At 43.1% G+C, this 25,183-nt stretch overlaps 1 protein-coding gene across 1 annotated transcript in view; it reads right to left on the bottom strand.

The window, feature by feature from the left end:
- LOC126240282 (transformation/transcription domain-associated protein) overlaps positions 1–25,183 on the bottom strand; it is a 491,514-nt gene that overhangs the window by 429,676 nt on the left and 36,655 nt on the right. The window contains exon 2 of the mRNA XM_049947913.1: positions 1,069–1,137. Coding sequence (XP_049803870.1) covers positions 1,069–1,137 — 69 coding nt within the window. The remainder of the gene's footprint in view (positions 1–1,068; positions 1,138–25,183) is intronic.

The raw sequence follows: 25,183 nt of genomic DNA on the forward strand, positions 1-25,183 counted from the left end.
TTTTTCTTCTTCCGAAATGCTTTTCTTGCCATTGCCAGTCTACATTTTATATCCTCTCTACTTCGACTATCATCATTTATTTTGCTTCCCAAACAGCAAATCTCATCTACTACTTTAAGTGTCTCATTTTCTAATCTAATTCCCTCACCATCGCCTGATTTGATTTGGCTACATTAAATTATCCTCATTTTGCTTTTGTTGATGTGCATCTTATATGCTCCTTTCACGATAAAGTCCATTTCATTCAGCTGCTCTTCTAAGTTCTTTGCTGTCTCTGACAAAATTGCAATGTCATCGGCAACCCTCAAAGCTTTTATTTCTTCTCCCTGGACTTTTAATTCCTACTCCAAATTGTTCTTTTGTTTCCTTTACTGCTTGTTCAATATACAGATTGAATAACACTGGGGACAGGCTGCCTCTCACTGCAACTGGGAGAAAATTTGCGAAGCAGGATGCTAACTGCCAATGAGCAATACGAACTGAAAAAAGTCTGACACTTACCCTCCCAATTCTTACATATTAACAATTAAGCTAATCTTGAGTACTCATTTTGCACGATTTGCTGGAAGACTGACAACAGGCATAACATAATTGAGTACCACGCAATAAAAATTCGACACGACCAACTGCTGTATGCTCGTGCTCACCTGCCACTTAAGGTCTACCTAAAATGTTCATTTTTCTGGTACTCTTTCATTTGTATTAATTCCAATGCAAACTGAAGTTAGTTTGTAATTGCAGACAGTTAAACATTTATCTAGTGCCACAACAGTTTACACCATTTCCTGAATTCTGAGCACAGTGGTTATCTCAATAAATGGTAACATAGCTTTAGGCAGAAGAACAAGCATTCCTTGAAAACCTCCAGAAAGTAGCATAAACATACAGGTATGTCTTCCTTACAAAATGAAAAACAAAGAATCAGTTGACCATACCATACACATTTACTGTAGAGTAAGCACATAACCAACACGGCAGCAGTCAACATATGGAATCTCTTTCTGTAACTAAGCACATGGCTTTTACCCATTTTATTCCTCCTCCAAGAAATGTTCGTAGCTTCCTCACCTTGTAGTTGCTGGGCCTGTCCATCATCAGTTGCCACGGAAACACCTGGCTGCCTGGCATATGGCTTATCTGGAACAAAATGGGATATGAAATTGGCACAGCTATTAGGTATTTCATAATTTGGGCACAGCCTATTGTTCCTTAGTGTAATACACACAAAGAAAATTTCACACAACACTTAAAGTTGATATGACTGAACACAAGTGCAAACATTGCCTTATAGAGAACTGATGACAAGGACAGAAGGACACACTTCCAATTAAGCCCTTGCTCAGCAAATTGTATAGCAATGCTTTCTCTGGCATCCAATGTATGTACCACTAACACAACATTACCATAGCTGTGGTAGATGTGTGATATGCTGATTTTAAGTTTGCTATTCTTATGTATATTCACTTTGTTTACTTTAAAAATGGGATTTTGTGGGATCTGATCCATGAAATTGTTCTGGTACGTTAGCAACAGGGAGTGACTGCATATCAAACGGAAGGCATAATGACCCTCTTACAAATTCTAAAGTGAAAAAAGTGTGAAAATATGTGCATCAAAAGGAAGTCTTGTATAGAAGTATGGCTTATAGAAACAAAAGTTGAAAACCTTGTTGTGTAACTTTGGAGAGTCATATCACAGTACTTCTGGTAAAAAAATGTTTACTATCATCTAATTTTCAGCACCTTTGTAATGCTTTGATGTGTGTTAACAGCAGTCAAGAGAGCTAAGTAAATATAGACCATTTCACCCAATATATCTATGCAAGAATAGCATCAAAACTTATTAATTCAATAAAAATTTGTTCTATCATTATTGCATTATCCTTTTCAGTCCCATAGCAATATGCACAATGACTTGAAAGGAAAACTTTTTTTATTACCCTTGATGTACATGAATTAAGATACAACTTTCAAAAACATTTTTCATTGCAGAAAAAAGGGCCTAACAGGAAGTACATCATACTTTGGGTTTTAAGCTATACAACTGTCATACATACGCACTTCAATTATAACTCTGTGTGAATTTGCTAAAGCAATTTTTGTTATTGTAAAAACAAAGGAACACTTTATATGACATGCATCTCAAATTTAAATTAGTTGCAGCCTGAGAGTCCAACACTTCGATCTGTTTTTCCGCTTTCAGGCATATGCTTTGGACAAACTTTTCTTGCAGTTGTGTGGTATTGGTGCCACTTCCTTGTTTTAGCATTTCTGCAGCTTCTATTTCAACAGCCTATCCACTTGAAATTGCTTGCAACTGGGTGGTAAATTTTTGTGTGTAGACAGTGTTCTGCCACAGCTGCTTTGAATTGGTCATAGTTGAGAATATCTTTCTGCTGGAGACTGCTGCTGATACATTAGGTGGCGGTTCTGTGTCGTAGCCAGGACGCATCAGACAGATACCAAAGAAGTGAAAAATTGTTCTTATTGTTGATTTCTTTCGATTCTTATCACATATTTACTTATTACTGTATCTACCATACTGGATCTACTACATCAATGCCTCTCATATGTTAGTGTTCTATTCACATAATATGGACGGGCAGTCTATTTCCACATATTTCTTCTGTTTTTGCACCACCGCATATATTTATCTGTAGACTCGATACCAAAATTATTTGAAATCAGATATAGGCTTATCCGTCTTTTATATAACCACTTAATTATGTCAATTTTTTCATCCCACCAAACCACCTGATTGTGGTTGATTCTTCCAGTGCTCTTCATAGTAGAATTTGTTTATAACAATATCAATTTTGGTATTCAACTGTACATAACAGTACCCGTTGCAGAAATATTTTTCAGTAATTCACCAAGTAATGAGATCAATGTAAGATACCTGTTAATAAGGACACATGACCCTGCAGGAACAGTGTCACGCAGTTCCCTCTAATGTGTATACTTTAGGGAACAGAATTAACTGTGCTTTCAAAAGACGTTGCTGTCCCCTGATACTCAAAGTTGAAGGGTACACCATTCGATAATGCTACTACAAAAACCTTTATTCCAACAGGATTTGATTTGTCTCTAAAATACCATCACACACCAACATGCCCATGAAGGGATCACTTGTTCATCAATGCCAATGTTGGTAGGTCATAATCAACTACTTTCAGGTTGACCTGAAGGAGGAGGAATCTGTTTCCGGTAATGTTGGCTGATAGCTTGGGAATTCTTGTTCCTCTAGTCCGAAACATTTCCAAACGAGGATAACAGATTATTGTTGTGGAAATGCAACATTCAAAGAATTTTTTCACTTAATCTAAATTGGTATCAAATGATTTTCTGAAAAGTTCTACTACCTTAGATTAATAAACTCAGCTACTTTCACAAGAAGTCCTGAAAGTATACTAACAGCTTCATAAGATTATAATTAGACACTGACTGTGACGCAACAATTTGTGTTAGTGAATATCTGCTTGAGAAAAAAGAAAAAAATTGTCTTTTTACAATCTGTTGTATCAATAATGTAGCTAATTATTAAATATGTCATTAGAGTAGTCTAAAGTTACATAACCATGTGCCTGTAAGAATCCTGTTCATTTCTTTTCCATACTGGTTTAAATTTCGCTGCGCATGACTACGAGGTTCCTTATTGGAAGTTGCCTACGAAAGTTACCAGTTTCCTGAATCTGTCCGACTTTTATTTCAGAAGTCGTTTTCGTTATCTTCGAACTCAAAATCATAGTTCTGTGCCCAACTGATTTATTATTTCATCGTCTGTTAGTCCTGCCAGTGAACGAAAAACACCAATCTCTGTTGAGAATGTTGTTTTCTTTGGCGTGTTAATAAAGCGAAGTACCAAATCCAATATTTGACCGTTTTGACGTATGTATTCCAATTATCCAACACAACTGGCTGGCATGACTAGCCAACTTATAAAAACGTAGTAAATGGAAACCGCTTTCAAACCTGAAGAATAATATTTTAATTACCTCTGTATCTCCATGCAGATAAGCACCAGCCCTTACACTTCATTTTACAATGATCTGTGGTAACGCTCGCAACAATTACCGCTCGCGTTCTGCAGGAAGCACCGCTTGTGACATTGTTGGTTCCAGAGACAAACGCACTCCGAGCTGTACGAAAAATTTAGCTGTACGAAAAATTTCGATAAGATACCTGGCAACCGAAGGCGCTAAACATCTTGTTACGCACTAATACAACCCATGAAGATAATCTGGAATGTTTTATTGCTGAGATGAAAACGACCGCTGGTCCAGGAATTGCAGTAACAACGTACCTCTCTTGAAGAAACACTCGAATTCTGGAAAGAAGGGAACCCAAGAGACTTTTTTGGTCATCTTCAGAAGAACTATACAGTAGAAACATGCAATAACGAAGACAATGAATTGGGATTGCTTCTGGTCCCATTGTATTTGCAGAAAAATTGTCCTAGACCTATACGCTGATCTATTGTTTTGAAAGTTTTCCAATCTGTTTTACGTCTCTCCAAATTATTGTGGAACTGGCTGGGCCCGCTACAACGTTCATTGTGTATGAGAAACGCAACACAAATGTTCACCATGTAGTTTCTACATATCTTTATTTGCACAAAGCAGTTTCAGAGCGTCATAATTCCATTCTCAACGCAAAATTCATTTATTTCATTTAATAATGGCGGCACAAGTAGTGTACTAACTCCATGTCAGACTACTCATCAACTGGTAATGTAAAAACAATAACCATATGTTGATCAAAGCGCACACACACAAGAATGAAAAAAAGAAAATACTGATGACCAGTGCCAGGGCTTTTTAAATGTCGAGCACACAGAAATGACAGAGACGTGGAAGTATTACGTTGACCGTCATCACCAAGCCAAGTGGTTCTTCTCAGCTTAAATGATGAGTGTGTACTAAAGGCTTGTCAAGCATCACTGCCAATCACCAAAAACTGAGAAGAAAGCCCAAGAAAAGCTGCGAATTCATCTGACCTCGTTTCTCTTGTGGCCGCCGATGATTGTAAGAGAACACACTTAATGACAACATGCGTATGAAAGAGCCAATGAGTTCCAACCTATTGTAGAAAGCTTACCAGCCCAAAGAGTGTCGTTCATAGTGATTAGGCACCTTCTCATACAATGGTACGCGTAAAACATTGTTCGAAACTGTACTAAAGACTCTTTCCAAAAATTAAGGAGCAATCAGTTCAGGAGCCCACACGAAAAGAAAAATGCATCAAATGTATTCGCAATTGCGAATAAGGACAAACATCAGCTGTAGAATGGAATGACAATGAAAATTTGTGCCGGACTGTGACTCGAACCCGGATTTGTCGCTTACCGCGAGCGGTCGCCTTACCACTTGGCTATCCGTGCACGACTCACGGCCAGACCCAAACTTCCAACTGTCGCCAACCATTTGTCTACGACCTGTACTCGTATGTTACGTATATTCCCGTACAGGTCAGACGTGCATGCGTGTCCAAAGGACCTTTGCACCGCAATCAGAATAACAAATACACTGCAATATCGTATTTTTCTGCCGGTACCGGGCAAGCGACCTGTACGGGAATATGCATAATTGATTTACGAGTACAACTCGTAGACGCGTGGTTGACGACAAATGGAAGTTTGGGTCTGGCCGTGATCGTCCGAGGATAGCCAAATGGTAAGGCGACGGCTCGAGCTAAGCGCGAAATCCAGGTTCGAGTCCCGGCTCGGCACAAATTTCCATTGTCATTCCATTCCACAACTGATGGTTGTCTTTATTCGCAATTGCGAAAACATTTAATGTATTTCTTAACGGCTGTAGTCGCCGCAGGCTTGTTCATTTGGACATGCTTGCATGTAACAACATATGCATGCATGCTCTAAGGAACTTTGCGTCGTAATCAGAATAACAGAGGCACTACAATATCGAAAAGAAAATGGTTGTGGTAACGTACTAGAACAAACAGAATAACAGAGGCATTACAATATCGAAAAGAAAATGGTTGTGATAACGTACTAGAGATCTTCGTGAAAAAACAATCCTGGGCAAATAGGGTGTGTCATCATTCATACATGGATAAGTGAGCCTTAAGGTCGCTGTAGCGAGACTGAATACTGTTAACCCCCAAATCCATCAAAAATAAACGCAAATTATATTTACGTAAAAAGCGGACAAAAAGTCGTTCGGCGTCTTTCATATTAACTACGTAAGAACCGATCAAAAGAGGTTTACATTCAAAGAAATAGTGTTGATTGCAATTGGTGGTTTTGTAGCAAATAAATTCATAAGACGCGATATTGATAGTTTTATACCAGGTAAATTAATAAGAGATGGAAAAATTCCGCCACAGCCAATCCTAATCCCTGTTGAGAGTAACACCTCGTTAAAAAAACACAGGTTCACGTGGGCCGGGTAGTAATATCTTGTGATTGTAAGGTGATGCTAAACTGAGCAGAACCAAGAGTTTGGAATTGACAAAAACAGAGGGGTCATTAAACGAACACTGACAGATACGATCTGGAAAGTCACGTTCTTCATAGAAGTTTCTAATCCGTTTGAAATTGCGACAGAGGTCAGAAAAGCAGATGCATTATCCCTAATCCTCTTCCACATCGCACTGGAGAAAAAAACGCAAACCTGGAAGATGCTCTGAGTTTGGAAGGAATAAGAGAAAAAGACAGTACCTGGAAATCAAGTGGTTAGCTTTTGTCGAAGTCCTTGCTCTTCAAAAAATGGTTCAAATGGCTCTGAGCACTATGGGACTTAACATCGGCGGTCATCAGTCCCCTAGAACTTAGAACTACTTAAACCTAACTAACCTAAGGACATCACACACATCCATGCCCGAGGCAGGATTCGAACCTGCGACCGTAGCAGTCACGCAGTTCCGGACTGCGCGCCTAGAACCGTGAGAGTCCTTGCTCTCTTAGCCAACAACGGAGCAGACGCTTGAGAGAGAAATTGCAGAAAAAAATGGGTCCCCAAATCTCCTACGAAAAGATATACATCGAGTACAGGCAGTGAGAAATGCATGGAAGTACATCATTGGATAATTAAGAGGGCAGAGAAGTTTAAATGGATTCAACCCAATGGACTGGATAAATAGGCAAATGGTGGGAGAGCTGGAAAACTAGATCCGGCCTACAAGCTAACACAGAACAAATACAACAAACGGGCGTTATCCTACAAGGCCAAAATTAGACACACTAACTCGGTAGATGGATTATACGCTTCGGAGTGTCTTTTTTGCGAATAAAAGACGGGAAGACCTTCACGAACTCGAAAAGATAGGAGGATTCTGAGGAAAAATACTCTGACCACAAAAGACTACTGATGGGACTTGCAAGAAGAAGAACAACAACAAAAACCACGAACTCTCCCAGTACACTGAAAAGATGATGGACGCTGTGAGGAAGTGGAGGTTTATGTTCTACAGACAGCGACTTAGTCAACGGATGCAGACTGACCAAAGTATCTTCAACTACGTCGTGAGGTTAAAGGCCACATCTAAATCGGTAAATGAAATAAGAGAGATGAGCGGAAGTTGGACTTAACCACGGATGGTCCACAATCGAAGAACGTTCAGAAGCTGAGTTAACAGTTCAAAAATTGTTTCAAGAGAAACCATCAAACAGGACGCCCAAAAGGATCATTTCCGAGGAGAAGAGAGAGACAGAAAAGAAAGAATGAAGAGGTTCTGGGAGGAGAAGAAAAGAAAAGCCAAGAAGTCTTTAAGTTCTTTGCAATTCATAGTTGGCAAAATTCAGAAATCAAAAAAAATTAGATTAAATAAAAAAAAAGTCCCCTAAGGTAGGCTAAAATGGCAAAGATGACACCGTTGCAGAACCTACAAAACATTCATGACAGACTTAAAAGAACACAAAATCTCTAAAACACCGAGCGAGGTAGCGCCGTGGATAATACAGTGGACTCTCATTCTGGAGGACGACGGTTCAAACCCGCGTTCGGCAATTCAGATTCAGGTTTTCCGTGATTTCCCTAAATCGCTTAAGGAAAATGCTGGATGGGCTTTCAGACGCTCGAAACTTGGCGCGAACTTCAACGCAAGATGCAAGAAACAGTTTCCACAACAGGAGTGTCTCGAAATCTAGCAGAAAATCCAAAGAAATTCTAGTCATATGTACAGTACACCAGTGGCACGACTTCAGTGAGACCTCTGTATGATGGTACCAGTAATGATTTGTATATATGCAAAATTCATTGTTGCCCAAAGTTCCTACTTCACTTTAAACTGTGTATCTCCCTGTGAGTGGTTGGGTGACTCAGTTGAAAAGTCATATAAAAGCAAGGGCACAACGTCTACAGTAAAGACTTGCCTAGTAGAGCACTCTAGCGTCCAAACTAACCTACAGTATGGAATTCCTTTCTCTTAAGATCGTAATAAATACATGACAGAAAATTCATGCTAATTAAAGATAAGTAAAGAAAACCAGATCCCGAAGAAAGAGGTGGTGTATTAACTCAGAAAGGACACTTACAATAAAATATCACTCTCTCTAAAAGCGAAAATAGACTGTGTTAATCAGTTATAAAACTGTAAGTCTTCTATGCAGCAGATTGTATACCACACGTAAAATCAGAGGAACACAAAACTGAGAAAAAATGGAGAATCCTTGGAAAAATTTGTGGCTCACCACAGACGAAAACGGTAACAACAAATTAAACAACACAAAGTAATACAAAAAAATTTACAAATTCTCAAGACACAATCTGGTAAAGGGGTGCCAGCTTCTTTCGATATGTGCAAAGAACCAGAGACAATATATCAACCAAAAGAATCTTTCAATGTTTTAATAACAACAATCGAAGGCTTTAAGATACTCAAAACGACTTAGAAGGAAACAAAAAAAAAATTGAGAACCAAAATTTTAAAAGATAAAAGGTTTTGTGAAAAGGAGACGGAATATGGAAGAATCTTCACCTACAAACAATACTAACTGTAAAGTGAGAGAATATAAAAGTACTAGGAAGGTAGGAAGAAGAACCTCATTTGAAATAATTCCTGTGAGTAATTTTTACCAAGTGGCCCATTGTTTGATGATGATTGGTGAGCTGGTGTGCTGCAGGCGCCACTCTCCATCGATTGTCATGCCGATCGTTGAGAGTCGATTTTCGGTGTTTTTTTTTTATTTGGTTTTAGGGCGCAAAACTGCTATGGTCATTAGCGCCCAGCCTGTGACTTAGGAAACAGTAAAAAAACCGAAACTGAAAATCAGCAGCAATGGGAACAAAGTCATAAAATTGGAGAAACTAAAAGCAGAAGGAAGGCTTAAAAATCCACTACAGAAAGGGGGTGGTTGTCCCCAAAAAAAGCTTCAAATGACTGACGTCATTTCACTAGCACTAATGAACTGGAGAACGCGGTCGGCTGAGCGCGTGTCATCTGCTAAAATCGACGATAGATCAGGCGATAGCTGTAGACGGGCGCGTAACGGATTAAAATAGGGGCATTCAATTAAAAGGTGTCTTACCGTCCACAGCTGAGAGCAATGGGGACAGAGTGGGGGAGGATCGCCGCTTAAAAGATGTCGATGGCCAAAAAGACAGTGCCCTATCCGGAGTCGAGTTAAAATTACCTCCTCCCGACGACGCGTTCGGGAGGAAGAAGTCCAAGCGCAAGGAAGAGCTTTCACTTCCCGCAATTTATTATTGGGAAGTGTTGACCAATGCGCATGCCATAAATGAGCAACTTTGCGACATAAACCGCTCCGTAGATCGGTGAAGGGAAGCGACGGAATAGCTGGCCGAGGAAGAGAGACTGCAGCCTTGGCCGCTATATCGGCCGCCTCATTCCCACAGATACCAGCGTGTCCCGGGAGCCAGAGGAACGCCACCGAGACGCCCCCCAGATGGAGCAAGCGCAGACAGTCCTGAATCCGGTGGACCAGAGGGTGCACAGGGTAAAGAGCTTGGAGACTGAGGAGAGAGCTGAGAGAATCTGAGCAGATAACGTACTGTATCCGCCGATGGCGGCGGATGTAGTGGACAGCCTGGAGAACAGCGTAAAGCTCCGCAGTATACACCGAACACTGGTCGGGAAGCCGAAATTGATTTGGGGAGTCGCCAACAATATAGGCTCTCCCTACACCTAACGATGTTTTCGAGCCGTCGGTGTAAATAAATGTGGCGTCCGTCATTTGTGCACATAGAGCAGCAAATGCCCGACGATAAACAAGTGTAGGGGTACCATCCTTGGGAAATCGACAAAGGTCACGGAGCAGGCAGATCCGGGGACGGAGCCAAGGCGGTGCTGTACCCCAAGTTGTCAAGAAGGTTTTACGAAAGTGGAAGGAAAGAGAATGGAGCAGTTGACGGAAGCGGACTCCCGGGGGTAGTAGGGAGGAGGAGCGGCCAGCACACCCTACATCAAATGAGGCGTCGAAAAAAAGGGCATGGGCTGGATTAGCAGGCATGGAAGACAGATTGCTAGCATAACGACTTAGAAGGACCGCTCGCCGATTGGACAACGGAGGTTCAGCAGTCTCAGCATAAAGGCTTTCCACAGGGCTAGTGTAAAAAGCTCCAGACACTAAACGTAATCCACGGTGGTGGATAGAGTCGAGACGCCGAAGAATAGACGGCCGAGCAGAGGAGTAGACTATGCTTCCATAATCCAATTTCGAGCGCACTAAGGCGCGATAGAGGCGGAGAAGGACCACTCGGTCCGCTCCCCAGGAGGTACCATTCAGGACACGGAGGGTGTTAAGCGATCGCAGACAGCGAGCCGAAAGATAGGAAACGTGGGAGGACCAGCACAGTTTTCTGTCAAACATAAGACCCAAGAATTTAGCGACGTCTGAAAACGGAAGGTTGACAGGTCCTAGATGTAAGGAGGGCGGAAGAAACTCCTTACGTCGCCAAAAATTAACACAAACGGTCTTACTGGGAGAGAAACGGAAGCCTGTTTCGATGCTCCAAGAGTGGAGGCGATCGAGACATCCTTGAAGACGTCGTTCAAGAAGGCTGGTCCGTTGAGAGCTGTAGTAGATCGCAAAATCATCCACAAAGAGGGTGCCCGAGACATCGGGAAGGAGACAATCCATAATTGGATTTATAGCGATGGCAAACAGTACAACACTCAGCACGGAGCCCTGGGGTACCCCGTTTTCTTGGGAGAAAGTGCGGGAGAGAGTAGTGTTCACCCGCACCCTAAATGTGCGCTCTGCCATAAATTCGCGAAGAAAAAGGGGCAGCCGGCCTCGAAAGCCCCAAGAGAACAGTGTGCGGAGGATGCCTGTCCTCCAACAGGTATCGTATGCTCTCTCCAGATCAAAAAATATTGCTACCGTTTGGCGTTTCCGGAGAAAATTGTTCATGATATAAGTGGAGAGAGCAACAAGATGGTCAACTGCAGAACGATGCTTTCGGAATCCGCATTGGGCAGGTGTTAGAAGACTGCGGGATTCCAGCCACCACGCTAAACGGTAATTCACCATACGCTCCAAAACCTTACAGACACTACTCGTGAGAGAAATGGGGCGATAGCTAGAGGGGAGATGTTTGTCTTTTCCAGGTTTCGGAACAGGAACGACGATAGCTTCCCGCCATCGTCTGGGAAAAGTACTGTCGGTCCAAATTCGATTATAAAGGCGAAGGAGGTAACGCAGACTATGGGTTGATAAATGCAGCAACATTTGGACGTGGATACCATCTGGTCCTGGGGCGGAGGAGCGAGAACAAGAGAGTGCATGTTGGAGTTCCCGCAAGGAGAAAACAGTATTGTAGCTTTCGCGATTTTGAGAGGAGAAAGCAAGAGGTCGCACTTCCGCTGCACGTTTCTTCGGGAGAAACGCTGGCAGGTAATTTGAAGAGCTTGAAATCTCGGCAAAGTGCTGACCCAACGAGTTAGAAATTGCGATGGGGTCCACTAATGTGTCATGCGCGACAGTGAGCCCAGAGACCGGGGAGAAACTAGGCGCGCCTGAGAACCGTCGAAGCCGACTCCAAACTTCCGAGGAGGGAGTGAAGGTGTGAAAGAATTTCCAGCTTGCCTTCTTGCTATCGCGGATGACACGACGGCATCGCGCTCGTAGCTGCTTATAGCGGATACAGTTGGCCAAAGTAGGATGGTGGCGGAAAACGCGGAGAGCACGTCGCCGCTCACGTAGTGCATCACGGCATGCCTCGTTCCACCAAGGAACTGGGGGGCGCCGGGGCAATTCGGAGGTGCGTGGTATTGAATGTTCCGCAGCTGTAAGAATAACGTCGGTAATATGTGTGACCTCATCGTCGACGCTGGGAAAGTGACGGTCATCGAATGTCGCTAGAGACGAAAAAAGTGTCCAATCGGCTTGAGCAAACTTCCAGCGTCGCGGGCGCATATATGGCCGTTGAGGCTGCAGTCTAAGGACACATGGAAAGTGGTCACTCGAGTGTGTATCATCAAGGGCGAACCATTCGAAGCGCCGAGCTAGCGGAACAGTACCGACCGCAAGGTCCAAATGAGATAAATTTGCCGTGGAGGCAGACAAAAACGTAGGGACCCCAGTGTTGAGGCAAACTAGATCTGCTTGGTGGAAGACGTCTAGCAATAGTGAGCCACGTGGACAAGGATGTGGAGATCCCCAAAGCGGGTGGTGGGCATTGAAGTCCCCCAACCAGCAAATATGGGGGTGGAAGCTGACCAAGAAGATGAAGGAGATCAGCTCGTGCCATTGGTGTGGACGATGGAATGTATACAGTACAAAGAGAGAACGTGTATCCGGAAAGGGAAAGACGGACGGCGACAGCTTGGAAGGAAGTGTTTAAATGGATTGGGTGATAATGGACAGTTTCATGGAGAAGAATCATGAGTCCTCCATGTGCTGGAGTGCCTTCAACAGAGGGGAGATCATATCGGACGGACTGAAAATGAGGGAGAACAAAGCGGTCATGGGGACGCAGCTTTGTTTCCTGAAGACAGAAGATGACCGGCGAGTAGGATTGTAAGAGGATCGACAATTCATCCCGATTGGCTCGAATACCGCGGATATTCCAGTGGATAATGGACATAGGGTGAACAGAAAATGGAGGAATGTGACCAAGGTCGCTGTCAACTCAACGACTGCTCTGAGCTTGCGACCGACAGCATGGAATGGCATTCAGCCGAAGGCAGAAGATCCTGATCCATAGGTTGGTCAGGAGCAGCTCCTGCCACCAGCGACCGGCCGGTTGATCGGCCGCCAGCAGTGCGCCTCGGCGACACAGAAGACGGCCGAGGGCGACTTCCGCCAGGTGGTACTGTAGATGGGACACGCCTTGGCGGAGAGGGAGAGGAACAGGGTTTCTTTGTAGCCTTCTTGGAAGTATGATGTTTAGAGGAAGGAGGAACCGATGGTTGGGAAGTTGCCGTACGTAAAAACTCTTCACGAGTATGCTCTTTTTTCGAAGTCTTGGTGTCTGACTTTTGGGCTCGAGATTTAGCAGAACTCGACGAAGGGTGAGCCAGAGAGTGGGCAGGCGAAAGTGGTGAGGTTGAACGGGCGATCTTTGCGCTGGCCGATCTGACGACCGTGGCACTAAAGGTGAGGTCGCAAGTCTGCGTGGCCGCCTCCTTTGTTGGCCGATGAGAAGCAAGGACAGCGCTGTATTTTCCTTTCTGAGGCACGGTGGGCTGTCGACTGGCGAATAATTTTCGAGCAGCAAAGGTCGACACCTTTTCCTTTACTCTAATTTCCTGGATGAGCTTTTCGTCCTTAAAAATGGGACAATCTCGAGAGGAAGCGGCGTGGTCACCCATACAGTTGATGCAGCGAGGGGATGGAGGTGGACAAGCACCCTCATGGGCATCCCTGCCACACGTAACACATTTGGCCGGATTGGAACAGGACTGGCTGGTGTGATTGAACCGCTGGCACCGATAGCAACGCGTAGGGTTCGGGACGTAAGGGCGAACGGAAATTATCTCATAGCCGGCTTTGATTTTCGATGGTAGTTGAACTTTGTCAAATGTCAAGAAGACAGTGCGGGTGGGAATGATGTTCGTGTCAACCCTTTTCATAACCCTATGAACAGCCGTTACGCCCTGGTCAGACAGGTAGTGCTGAATTTCTTCGTCAGACAGTCCATCGAGGGAGCGTGTATAAACGACTCCACGCGAGGAATTTAAGGTACGGTGCGGTTCCACCCGGACAGGGAAGGTGTGTAGTAGTGACGTACGCAGCAATTTTTGTGCCTGGAGGGCACTGACTGTTTCTAACAACAGGGTGCCATTCCGTAATCTGGAACAAGACTTTACAGGACCTGCAATTGCGTCGACACCTTTCTGAATAATGAAAGGGTTGACCGTGGAGAAGTCGTGACCTTCGTCAGACCGAGAAACAACAAGGAACTGTGGCAACGATGGAAGAACTGACTGTGGTTGAGACTCAGTGAACTTACGTTTGTGAGCAGACATAGTGGAAGGTGAGGAAACCATTGCGGAAGAATCCCCCCATGATTACCGGCGTCTCCGATGGCGCGCTCCTCCCTTGTGGGGGCCCTCTCTGAGGGCACTCCCGCCTTAGGTGATTGTTCACACCTCAGGTCACACCTCCCGACAAACGGACGGAGGGACCAATCGGCACTTTCGGAAGGTATCAGCTCGGGTAATCACCCCTCCCTGGGCCTGGCCGTTACCAGGGGGTACGTACGTGTCCTACCTGTCTACCCGGGGCGGGGAATTACGCGTTACCCCGTCACCGGCTACGCATGGAAGTGCGTGGGTTGGCCTTCAGACACGCACAGGGAGGAAGAAAGAGAAAGGGAAAGGGAAAGGAAAGAAGAGAGGTCTCAAACGCCGCAGCGGAGAAGGTAGAGAGAAGAGGTAAGGAAAGAAGAAGGACAAAGGAAGGATGAAGACTTACAAGCAAGGAAGGAAGGCGAAGAATGTAGTATATGTACAAGCGTCCGTCTCCGGACGTAGGCACAAACCATAACCCCAGAGAAAGGGAAGAAAGAGCCAGAGGTGAAGGGGGGGGGGGGGGGTGGCGAAGATGGGGGATGGGGAAGGATGCGGAAAGGGAAGGTATGCAGCCCGGAAAGGAAGGAAGGCCACATCAGCTCGGGGTCCCGTGCTCGCTACGCACGTATCCACAAAAGAGTTGTGGATCCCCTGGGGGGTCGATTTTCGGTGCTTGCTTGTCTTCTTCGCATCTTTAGCGGATGGCTATTTAACTGCGGCGGGCGCAGCTGTGTGAGAGACAGTGACGTGTGGCGATCTGGATGTATGCAGTGTGGCGAGTGGCCGAGTCGGTACGACGGAGGAGCGTGGCCAGCTGCTGCAGCGTGTTTAGTCGATAGAATGCAGATCCGCTGCCTACAGTGATTGGGATTTTCTTGAGATTTGAAGAACAGATTTCCTTCGCGTCTGTTACATGCTACTCAAGGTGAATTAATTGGAGTCGTCGAATTGTTCTTTGGTGGGTTCTGTTCATGTTAATTGAACACCCAAGTGCACTGAAAACTATCTTGATTGTTTCGGTTACTTGTCACTGAATTTGGTCTGGCCGCCTGATATGTTGACGTCATTTAACAGAGTGCCAGCTACGCACAAAAAATAGACATGAAGCAGTGCTTAATGCGTAGCTAGAAGTCATACCAAATAGTGCGTAAGTCTGTGCCTGGCGTTCGAAAGCGGGCCGAAATAGTTTTCCCTATTTCCTTTTTCTATGTTATTATTGTATTTGTTTGTCCTAGAGACTTGGCTATCAAATTTTAAGAGCGGTTACTGGGCATGTGGTAATGTAGATTAGTTCTGCTTGGGTTCATTTTGTGCCGTACATAATTAAAAGTTTATTTATAACCAGTTAGGCAGATATGTTTTGTGTATCTGACGCGCCAGAATTTTGTCTGTCGCTGATGTTTTTATGTTTCAGATAATTGGCAGTGGTCGACGCGAGCAAACTCCGATCGGGGTATCACGGAGGATAAGGGAAATTTAAGGACCTGGATCGGTGTCTATTGTTACATTGTTAGTATCGGCAATTCCATCTTTCCGGTGGAGCGTTGTGGTTTTCCGGAAGCTTAATTATAGCTCATAAGTTTAGTTCTACTTCGCCTTCTGGTCCGTGAATCTCTTGTATCTGTTAGAAACTTTTGGTCTGCTCGCGTCCCTCACTAATTTTCAACATAAAATAGAAACGGCCCCATTTTAAGACTATTTAATATTGTATTATTATATTCTGAGGATGAAATGTGTGTGAACCTCATACCTGTAAGTAATACTAAAGAGAAGCCTAGTTGAGTGTATTAATCTGATAATACTTTTAATCTTTTAGAATTGCTTCAGATCAGTCCATGGAAAATGTCTTAGTTCTTGAAAGCAGTTTTAGAATTTGATATGAGTTATGTGAAAGCCAGTTTCTATTTAAGTCATGAAGCATGTTTAAAGGGTTTGTATGATTCAGTTATGTCAGTTAAATTTGATTAATGGTGGTTTAATGAACATTGTTTTAACTAGTGAAAATTGGTTTAGTAAATTTTGAAAGATCTGTGTCTATAGGACTTAAATGGATTAATGTTTTAATCTGAGTCCTGCTAGTGGTACTGTAGGGCAGGTGCCTTTTATTATAATCACTGTTACTGTTAATTTCATTAAGGGCCTGTGTTTGTGATGAAGTGTATGCCAACTACAATTGGGTTATGTGTTTAATTTCGATGTGTCGAAAGGAATAACACACCGTTTGGTTTGTGGGGCACTCAACTGCGCGGTCATCAGTGTCCATAAGAAGTTCCAAATTTTACGTAGTCCAACTAGCCACTGTCACGAATGATGCTGATGATGCTGATGAAATGATGAAGACTACACAAACACCCAGCCCCCACACAGAGAAAATCGAACCCAGGACTCTGATCAATAGGTAGCAATGCTAGCCACTAGACAACGAGCTGCGGACAGGGTCCCTATTCTGTATCTGTCCGCCATTTTGCAGATCGGTTCGGTACGCGAGCGTACCGAACGGTCTTGTTTTCGAAGGAGAGTCCCAACATTATTCTGTGAGCATTTCGGAAGCGATGCCGAACTGGCCTAGCGAAGCGAGACGCTGTTGTCAGTTCCCCTCGCGCAAACCAATCAAAAGCACTCTGCCTCACATCCACGGATGCGCACTTGCAGCGCCACAGTGGCACGAACCCGAAGCGGCTAGCAGCCGACACTGGCACGCTATTCTTCACCGAAAAGTGTTGTTACAGTACAAAATACTGTTCAAATTTTGCTGACCACTTACTTCCATGAATGCATGATAACGATAAAATATTGACTGTGTTGGAATGTAGGACCGCATTCTACAAATACGCCTATAGAAACACCCAAAAATTCGTCATTTTTTCTTTTTTCCGTGGCTACTTAGTTGCTTCAAAATTCATGAAGGTACGTTCCGTCTGTGCAACTAATTAAAGGCAGTTTGTTTATTGTCTCACGCGTTTCGCTTCTTTTCTGTGTGAAGATGCTTTACAAATAAAAGAAGCGAAACGCATATGGTAATAAACAAACTGCCTTCAATTAGTTGCATAGACGCATATCTCCACGAACCCGAAAAAATTGTTTAAGAGAGTGTCAAAGAATAAGAAGATGCATAGAATGTGGCTGTAACTCGTTCCTAGAGATCCAAATGTTGAAGTAGCCTACTTCCGTATATTATACATCAACGATTTGGTTCATTAAAAAAATTTTAAAAAAGCATTTTCGACAGCGTGTGGCGAGTGCAGCTACAGAAGTTCGTTCTGGTTTACAACATGCATCTGATGAACCAAAATGTTTCATATATGGTGGTACAGTCTGAAAACATTGTGGCGGGAATCTTTCAGCTCTGTATACTGTTTTAAGGCTGTATACTGTTTTAAGGATTCGATCGCAGATAAATACTTGTGACAAGCTAGAGTATAAAGATGACTGCTGCTAGTTTCATTCGCAGTACTTTATGCTGCGCTCTTAGATTCCTGTCTTACCACACACTCGGAAATCGCCACATATTCAAAAAAAGTGGTGAGTTATTTTTGAGAAGAAAGAGTATAAACGTCACTGTCAGTTGTTTCAGCCACAGCAATTTCATCTTTGGTTTTTAAAACATATGGAAGTCACGAAGTCAAAGTTACTAGTTACTGAGAATGCGCGCTCTTACGTATAAGTAACATCGAATATTTCAGAAAACGCTTAACTTTGACGGCGATTAACGAAGTCTCAGAATGTGTTACAAACACGAAGAGGAAAAAAAAAAAAATTTTCCTAGCCAGCGGTATCCGAACCAACGACCTTGCCTTCAGCGCTTTATTCCATGTAATTGCTCTTGGAGAGAGACTCGGGCTGACTTCGTTGGCGAATGATGCGGACGTAAGCCATAAATACATGAAATTCGGTTTCCTCCATCAGGCTTCACAAAATTCTTTTGCATTGTTACTTGAAAGCTTTAAACGCATTTCGATAATTAAGAAGTAAACCATTTGCGGAAAACAGTATGCGAAGTCACTAGTAATGTCAGCTAACGCTCGTGTGATATACGTATGCATAGCCGACCTTTTGAAATTTAATGACTTTTTAAACTCTTAATTACGTAAAAATAACGGGTATTTTGTGAGAATATTGACCGAAACTTTTTTACGTAATAATCAACCACAGTAACAAAATACAAACCATATTTCTAACAAAGGAAAATAGTTTATTATGAACTGACTTTCCACCTGGACGTGACCTGGTGATTCTTCAGCAACACAATCACTAAATCCGAAGCTGAAACCGCTCAATATGTTTAAAATAACAAATTCTAGGTGTAAATAAACCACACCGAACCGAACGAGAGGGCCATACCGAAATCCAAAACTACTTAGTATAGTTGTCGAAAAATCGGCAGGAGGACCGCTCTCAGAAGCTTACAGAATTGGAACTTCGAACCTACTGCACCAATCGGTATGAACGAAACAGAAAAGGGCCCCAGGGCCACAGTTTGTCAGACAAAAGGAAATACGCTTTGGTGTCCAGCAGAATATCGTCTTCTCTGCCTCTGTAAGAAGAACAGTGGATATTGGATGTGGCTCTGCAGGGAATATGCACCAGACGGCATGCAGTGAATCCAGGGAGGTGGAGCAAATGAGGAGTTCTGCCAGCTCACATGTGTGTCAGTCATTCCCACGCCATCAATACTGCACGAACTTCTGTGTCACATACAATGAATGTCTTTAGTAAACAGAACTTAAGGACAGAATTGCAGTACACTGCAGAGCAACCAAGATTGTTCCCGACTTATAACCATCAGCATAAACTGGTAAATAATTGTGATTCTGGCGCGCGCACACACACACTATTAAACCTATTTACTAACACCTGACCATATAAAGTGAGACAGTAGTTGAGTAAAGAGCGAGACACGATAGGAGCCGCCATATTATTCAGTCTGTGTACGCTGAGTAAGCAGTGAAGGAAATCGAAGAGAAATTTAGAAAAGAAAGTTCAGAGAGGAGAAATAAAAACTGTCATTAAATGTATTCGCTATTGGGAACATGGACAGCCACCAGCAGTAGAATGGAATGACAACAATGAAAATTTGTGCCGGACCGGGACTCGAACCCGAATGTCCTGCTTATCGCGAGCGGTCGCCTTACCATCTGGATATCTATGCAAGGCTCAGAGCAAGACGCAAACTTCCATATACCGTCAACCACGCGTCTACAACCTGTACTCGTACATCCATTATGCATATTCCCGTACAGGTGAGACATTTTACTTTAAAAGTCGCTCGCCCGGTGTCGGCATGCATGCAAACAAAAGAACTTTTCGTCGTAATTCAGAAACACAAGCGCTGAAATATCGTAAAAACTATCAGGTTTGCCAGTGGCAATATATTTCCACACGAAATAGGAAGTTCTTTGAAGATTAGCTGAACGGACACAAGATTAATGGAGTCCAGTCTAATTCAGTTACGTGATTCGAAACTAACTAGATTACTAAACGGGACACTGAAAGCAATAGGCAAATTCTGATATTTTGGCAGTAAGATGGAGGGTGTAAAGGGCACATAAAATGTACACTGGCAACTGCAAGAAAAACCTTAATGTGAATTACAAATAAGTTTATATTTAATATAAATTGAAGTATTAGGAAGTTTTTTTAAATGATTTGTCTTGAGTATAGCCTTAAAGAAATTTGAAACATGGACATTAAGCAAGTGGTACAGGAAAAGGATAAAACTTTTGGAATGTGTTGCCACAGAAGAATGTTAAATATTTAGATGGAAATTTCAGATGACTAATGAACAGGTACAGCATCCAAAACAGGAGAAAAGAAATTTAAGGCACACTACAATAAAGAACGGATATGTTGACGGACACATCTTCAGTTATAAGGGGAAAGTTAATTTAGTACTGGAGGGAAGGTGTAGGTGTGTGTGTGTGTGTGTGTGTGTGTGTGTGTGTGTGTGTGTGTGTGTGTGTGTGTGTGTGGAGGGGGTGTGTGTGTGGAGGGGGTGTGTGTGTGGAGGGGGTGTGTGTGTGGAGGGGGGTAAAACTGTTAAGCAGAACCAAGACTTCTACAGCAAACAGGTTCAACTGAATGAAGGTTGCATTAGTTATGAAGAGATGCATACACGTGCACAGAATATAGTAGCATGGGAAGCTGATCAACCAGTCTTCTGACTGAGGAAGCCAAGAACAACCTCTAAAATTTTTATTTGCTTTAAATTAGAAATGTTTATTTCTATCTCTGTTGGTCTACACATAATTAGATTCACAAGTTTTTAATAATCACTTCCAAGTGTTATTTTTTTCAGTAATTGATTTTGTAACTTTTCATGTACACAATATCTGTGGCCAATAGTTGCATCCATTTACCATTTATAACTTGTGTATTTCATCTCGTTTGTTCGTAAAGTTTGTGCACTGGTTCTATGGCAATGTACAATTTTATAACATGATCTTACGTGTCCATGAACGATTCTTATTGTAATTTTATCAGTATGTCAATAATTGCCTTTTTAATATGATGTGCTAGACATAAAACACAACACAGCAACAACAACTACCCATTAGTTAAAAGACCTAAAAACCACATTGCCGCGCGTTAAGTTTGTTTTGTTTGTAAGATGGTATACACGTTGCAATAAATGTCAAATAATTATAGCTTTATTCAGAGGTGTTAATAAATTTTCACAGAGAATGTTTTTCCATTATTCCACTGTCACTATACTTCAAAACTCACCACATGAACTTTGAAAGTTGCGAGAGATTTCCAGTCAACAAGTGAACGAAAGGAAGACATGAAGATAGAAGAGGTTGACTGTTAAATTCTTGGGGTTAAAACTTCACAGTGCATTCAACTGGAGAGCACACAACAGAACTGATGGAATCACTAAACACGACTTTTGTTTGTAATGTCATTACCACCATCCACATGTGACGTAAAAATAAAAAAGGTAGCACGTTTTGCTTACTTTCATTTCATAATGACATACAGTCTTATTTAAGGGACAGTTTAAAAGTTAAAAAATATTCTGGATCCAAAACTGTACAATATGAATTATAGACGGAAGTAACGGTGGCAGAGTGAAAACTGTAGAGGGAGACCTAAGCCTGAACACAGCAAAGAGGTTCACAAATGGTTTTAGGTTGCAGCGATTTCGCAGAGGTAAAAAGAGCCTTGCACAGGACAGAATGGTGTGGAGAGCTGCAGCAAACAATCTCTAGATTGAATACCGCCACAACAACATCGAAACTCATAACTAGTTATTTGTAACTCAGATGATTATACAAATCACAAATTTCACGAATTTTTGACAATCACTTTGAAGAAGTGTTGCTATTTTCCTTTTCAGTGACTGTGACTTTGGAACCTTTCACGTACACAATAACTCCAGACATTGATTACACTCATTTACTATTTATTCATGTTTGTATAACTCATGTTTCTGTCTCCCTTACCCATACGATTCACTTGTTCTGTGATAATGTACACTTTTTAACCTTATCCTATCACTTTGTCCAGCAAGAGATTAATAGGATAATATTGGAAAATCTTAATTCTCAAACACATGGTGAAAGATGCTGTGAATTAGGCGGGAATCTGCTTAGAAAACTTCAACAAGTGCCTGTCAGTGGAGGGAATTACGAATATTACGCAGCCCCTTACGTATCTAATCACGTAGATAAAATTACCTGAATAGTTCTCCAGAAACTATGTAAAAGCACTATTGCATTCCACATTCCATCTGTAAATGGAATGTAAAGAAAGCTTAATATGTGGTATATCTCTACCATATACTTCATAGTGATTCCCAAATTACATATTCAAACGTAAATCTTCCATTGCATAATTCTATCTGCTTGCTGACTGCATTTCTGTGTTTACTTTTGTAGTATGACGAGCAGGACACGAAAATAATCGTAAAACGTTATCAATTAATTACATATTTCATTACGTTACAGTTTTTATAAAGAGAATAACAATCTGGACACCTGAGTTGTTTGGCAAACGCAGGCAGGCGCCGCAATGGCAGGAGTGGCGCGTGGCGCAGCCGCTAGCCCTAATGCAGCTGTGGTGAGTCTCGGTGACGTGTGCAGCTGCTGAGAGGCTGGAAGCGAACTCACGTGCCGGTGCCGCCGAGTAGGTCCTGGCCTGGGGTCGCATGCTGCAGCCGCCGCACCTATTGACCCACCCCTTACGACGCACCCTGTCCCTCCACAGGCAGCATCCCAACTACACTCCAGCACCCCCTCCAAGAACATCACACCCAACAGCACTGCCCTACAATAGCCCACCCCACAAAATGCCTTGCTAAGGGATTTCGGAAATTTGGGCGCCCGGATAAGGAATGTAGTGATTCTGGAGCCACTGCTCTACTCTTAGCCTAAGCTATTACAGGCGACGCGAAGTAGCAACACTAAATATACGATGCGTGGTTTTATAAGTAATATAACAGGGTGCTACAAAAAGCTACGGCAAAACTTGAAGGAAACATTCCTCACACACAAATAAAGAAAAGATGTTACGTGGACATGTGTCCGGAAACGCTTACTTTCCATGTTAAAGCTCATTTTAGTTTCGTCAGTATGTACTGTACTTCCTCGATTCACCGCCAGTTGGCCCAATTGAAGGAAGGTAATGTTAACTTCGGTGCTTGTGTTGACACGCAACTCACTGCTCTACAGTACTAGCATCAAGCACATCAGTACGTAGCATCAACAGGTTAGTGTTCATCACGAACGTGGTTTTGCAGTCAGTGCAATGTTTACAAATGCGGAGTTGGCAGTTGCCCATTTGATGTATGGATTAGCACGGGGCAATAGCCGTGGCGCGGTACGTTTGTATCGAGACAGATTTCCAGAACGAAGGTGTCCCGACAGGAAGACGTTCGAAGCAATTGATCGGCGCCTTAGGGAGCACGGAACATTCCAGCCTATGACTCGCGACTGGGGAAGACCTAGAACGACGAGGACACCTGCAATGGACGAGGCAATTCTTCGTGCAGTTGACGATAACCCTAATGTCAGCGTCAGAGAAGTTGCTGCTGTACAAGGTAACGTTGACCACGTCACTGTATGGAGAGTGCTACGGGAGAACAACTTGTTTCCGTACCATGTACAGCGTGTGCAGGCACTATCAACAGCTGATTGGCCTCCACGGGTACACTTCTGCAAATGGTTCATCCGACAATGTGTCAATCCTCATTTCAGTGCAAATGTTCTCTTTACGGATGAGGCTTCATTCCAACGTGATCAAATTGTAAATTTTCACAACCAACATGTGTGGGCTGACGAGAATCCGCACGCAATTGTGCAATCACGTCATCAACACAGATTTTCTGCGAATGTTTGGGCAGGCATTGTTGGTGATGTCTTGATTGGGCCACATGTTCTTCCACCTACGCTCAATGGAGCACGTTATCATGATTTCATACGGGATACTCTACCTGTGCTGCTAGAACATGTGCCTTTACAAGTACGACACAACGTGTGGTTCCTGCACGATGGAGCTCCTGCACATTTCAGTCGAAGTGTTCGTACGCTTTCTCAACAACAGATTCGGTGACCGATGGATTGGTAGAGGCGGACCACGCTCTCCTGACCTCAACCCTTTTGACTTTCATTTATGGGGGCATTTGAAAGCTCTTGTCTACGGAACCCCGGTACCAAATGTAGATACTCTTCGTGCTCGTATTGTGGACGGCTGTGATACAACACGCCATTCTCCAGGGCTGCATCAGCGCATCAGGGATTCCATGCGACGGAGGGTGGATGCATGTATCCTCGCTAACGGAGGACATTTTGAACATTTCCTGTAACAAAGTGTTTGAAGTCACGCTGGTACGTTCTGTTGCTGTGTGTTTCCATTCCATGATTAACGTGATTTGAAGAGAAGTAATAAAATGAGCTCTAACATGGAAAGTAAGCGTTTCCGGACACATGTCCACATAACATCTTTTCTTTCTTTGTGTGTGAGGAATGTTTCCTGGAAGTTTGGCCGTACCTTTTTGTAACACCCTGTATAGGGCGACTCTTGTGATCGTTTAAAAACTCCCGAAGCGACTTAGATGACGCTGGGGCAAGTAATTTAATATAGGACACAATCATGGGGACCCAAAAGTCAGGGAATACCCCAAAAATGGATGAGAAATTTTGAACATATGCCAGCACCAGATGACCCACCTCGCCGCAACAGCAGCGGTTGGGCTTGGGAGCGGGTACGGATGATTGAGCGATGCAATACTTGCATTCTAGCAAACGGTGCAAATTTCAAACACCTTTTATACATGTGATCTTTTCTAAACGTAGAAGTTACAAAGTTATTGGCCTCGCTGTAACCAAGTAAAAGCTGTTCTTGTTTTGTGTTTTTAATTCCTTTTTGCCTTCGTTTTTTGTTTACAAACATGATTTAGTAAAGAAAACGTACATCATTTATTGGTAACAACGCAATTCGAAAAGTTATACTGATTTACTTGTGACGCAATACGGTAGGTTTTTGGTCTATTGTGCACCGGCCAGTGTGGCCGAGCAGTTCTAGGCACGTCAGTCTGGAACCGCGCGGCCGCTACGGTCACAGGTTCGAATCCTGCGTCGGGCGTGGATGTGTGTGATGTCCTTCGGTTAGTTAGGTTTAAGTAGTTCTAAGTTCTAGGGGACTGATGACCTCAGATTTTAAGTCCCATAGTGCTCAGAGCCATTTGAACCATTTAATCTATTGTGCTTTGCAATAAACAGGCGGAGACCGCGAGACCGGTAAATACAATA

Source organism: Schistocerca nitens, chromosome 1 (assembly GCF_023898315.1).
Source record: "Schistocerca nitens isolate TAMUIC-IGC-003100 chromosome 1, iqSchNite1.1, whole genome shotgun sequence".
In the NCBI taxonomy this organism is placed as follows: Eukaryota; Metazoa; Arthropoda; class Insecta; order Orthoptera; family Acrididae; genus Schistocerca; species Schistocerca nitens.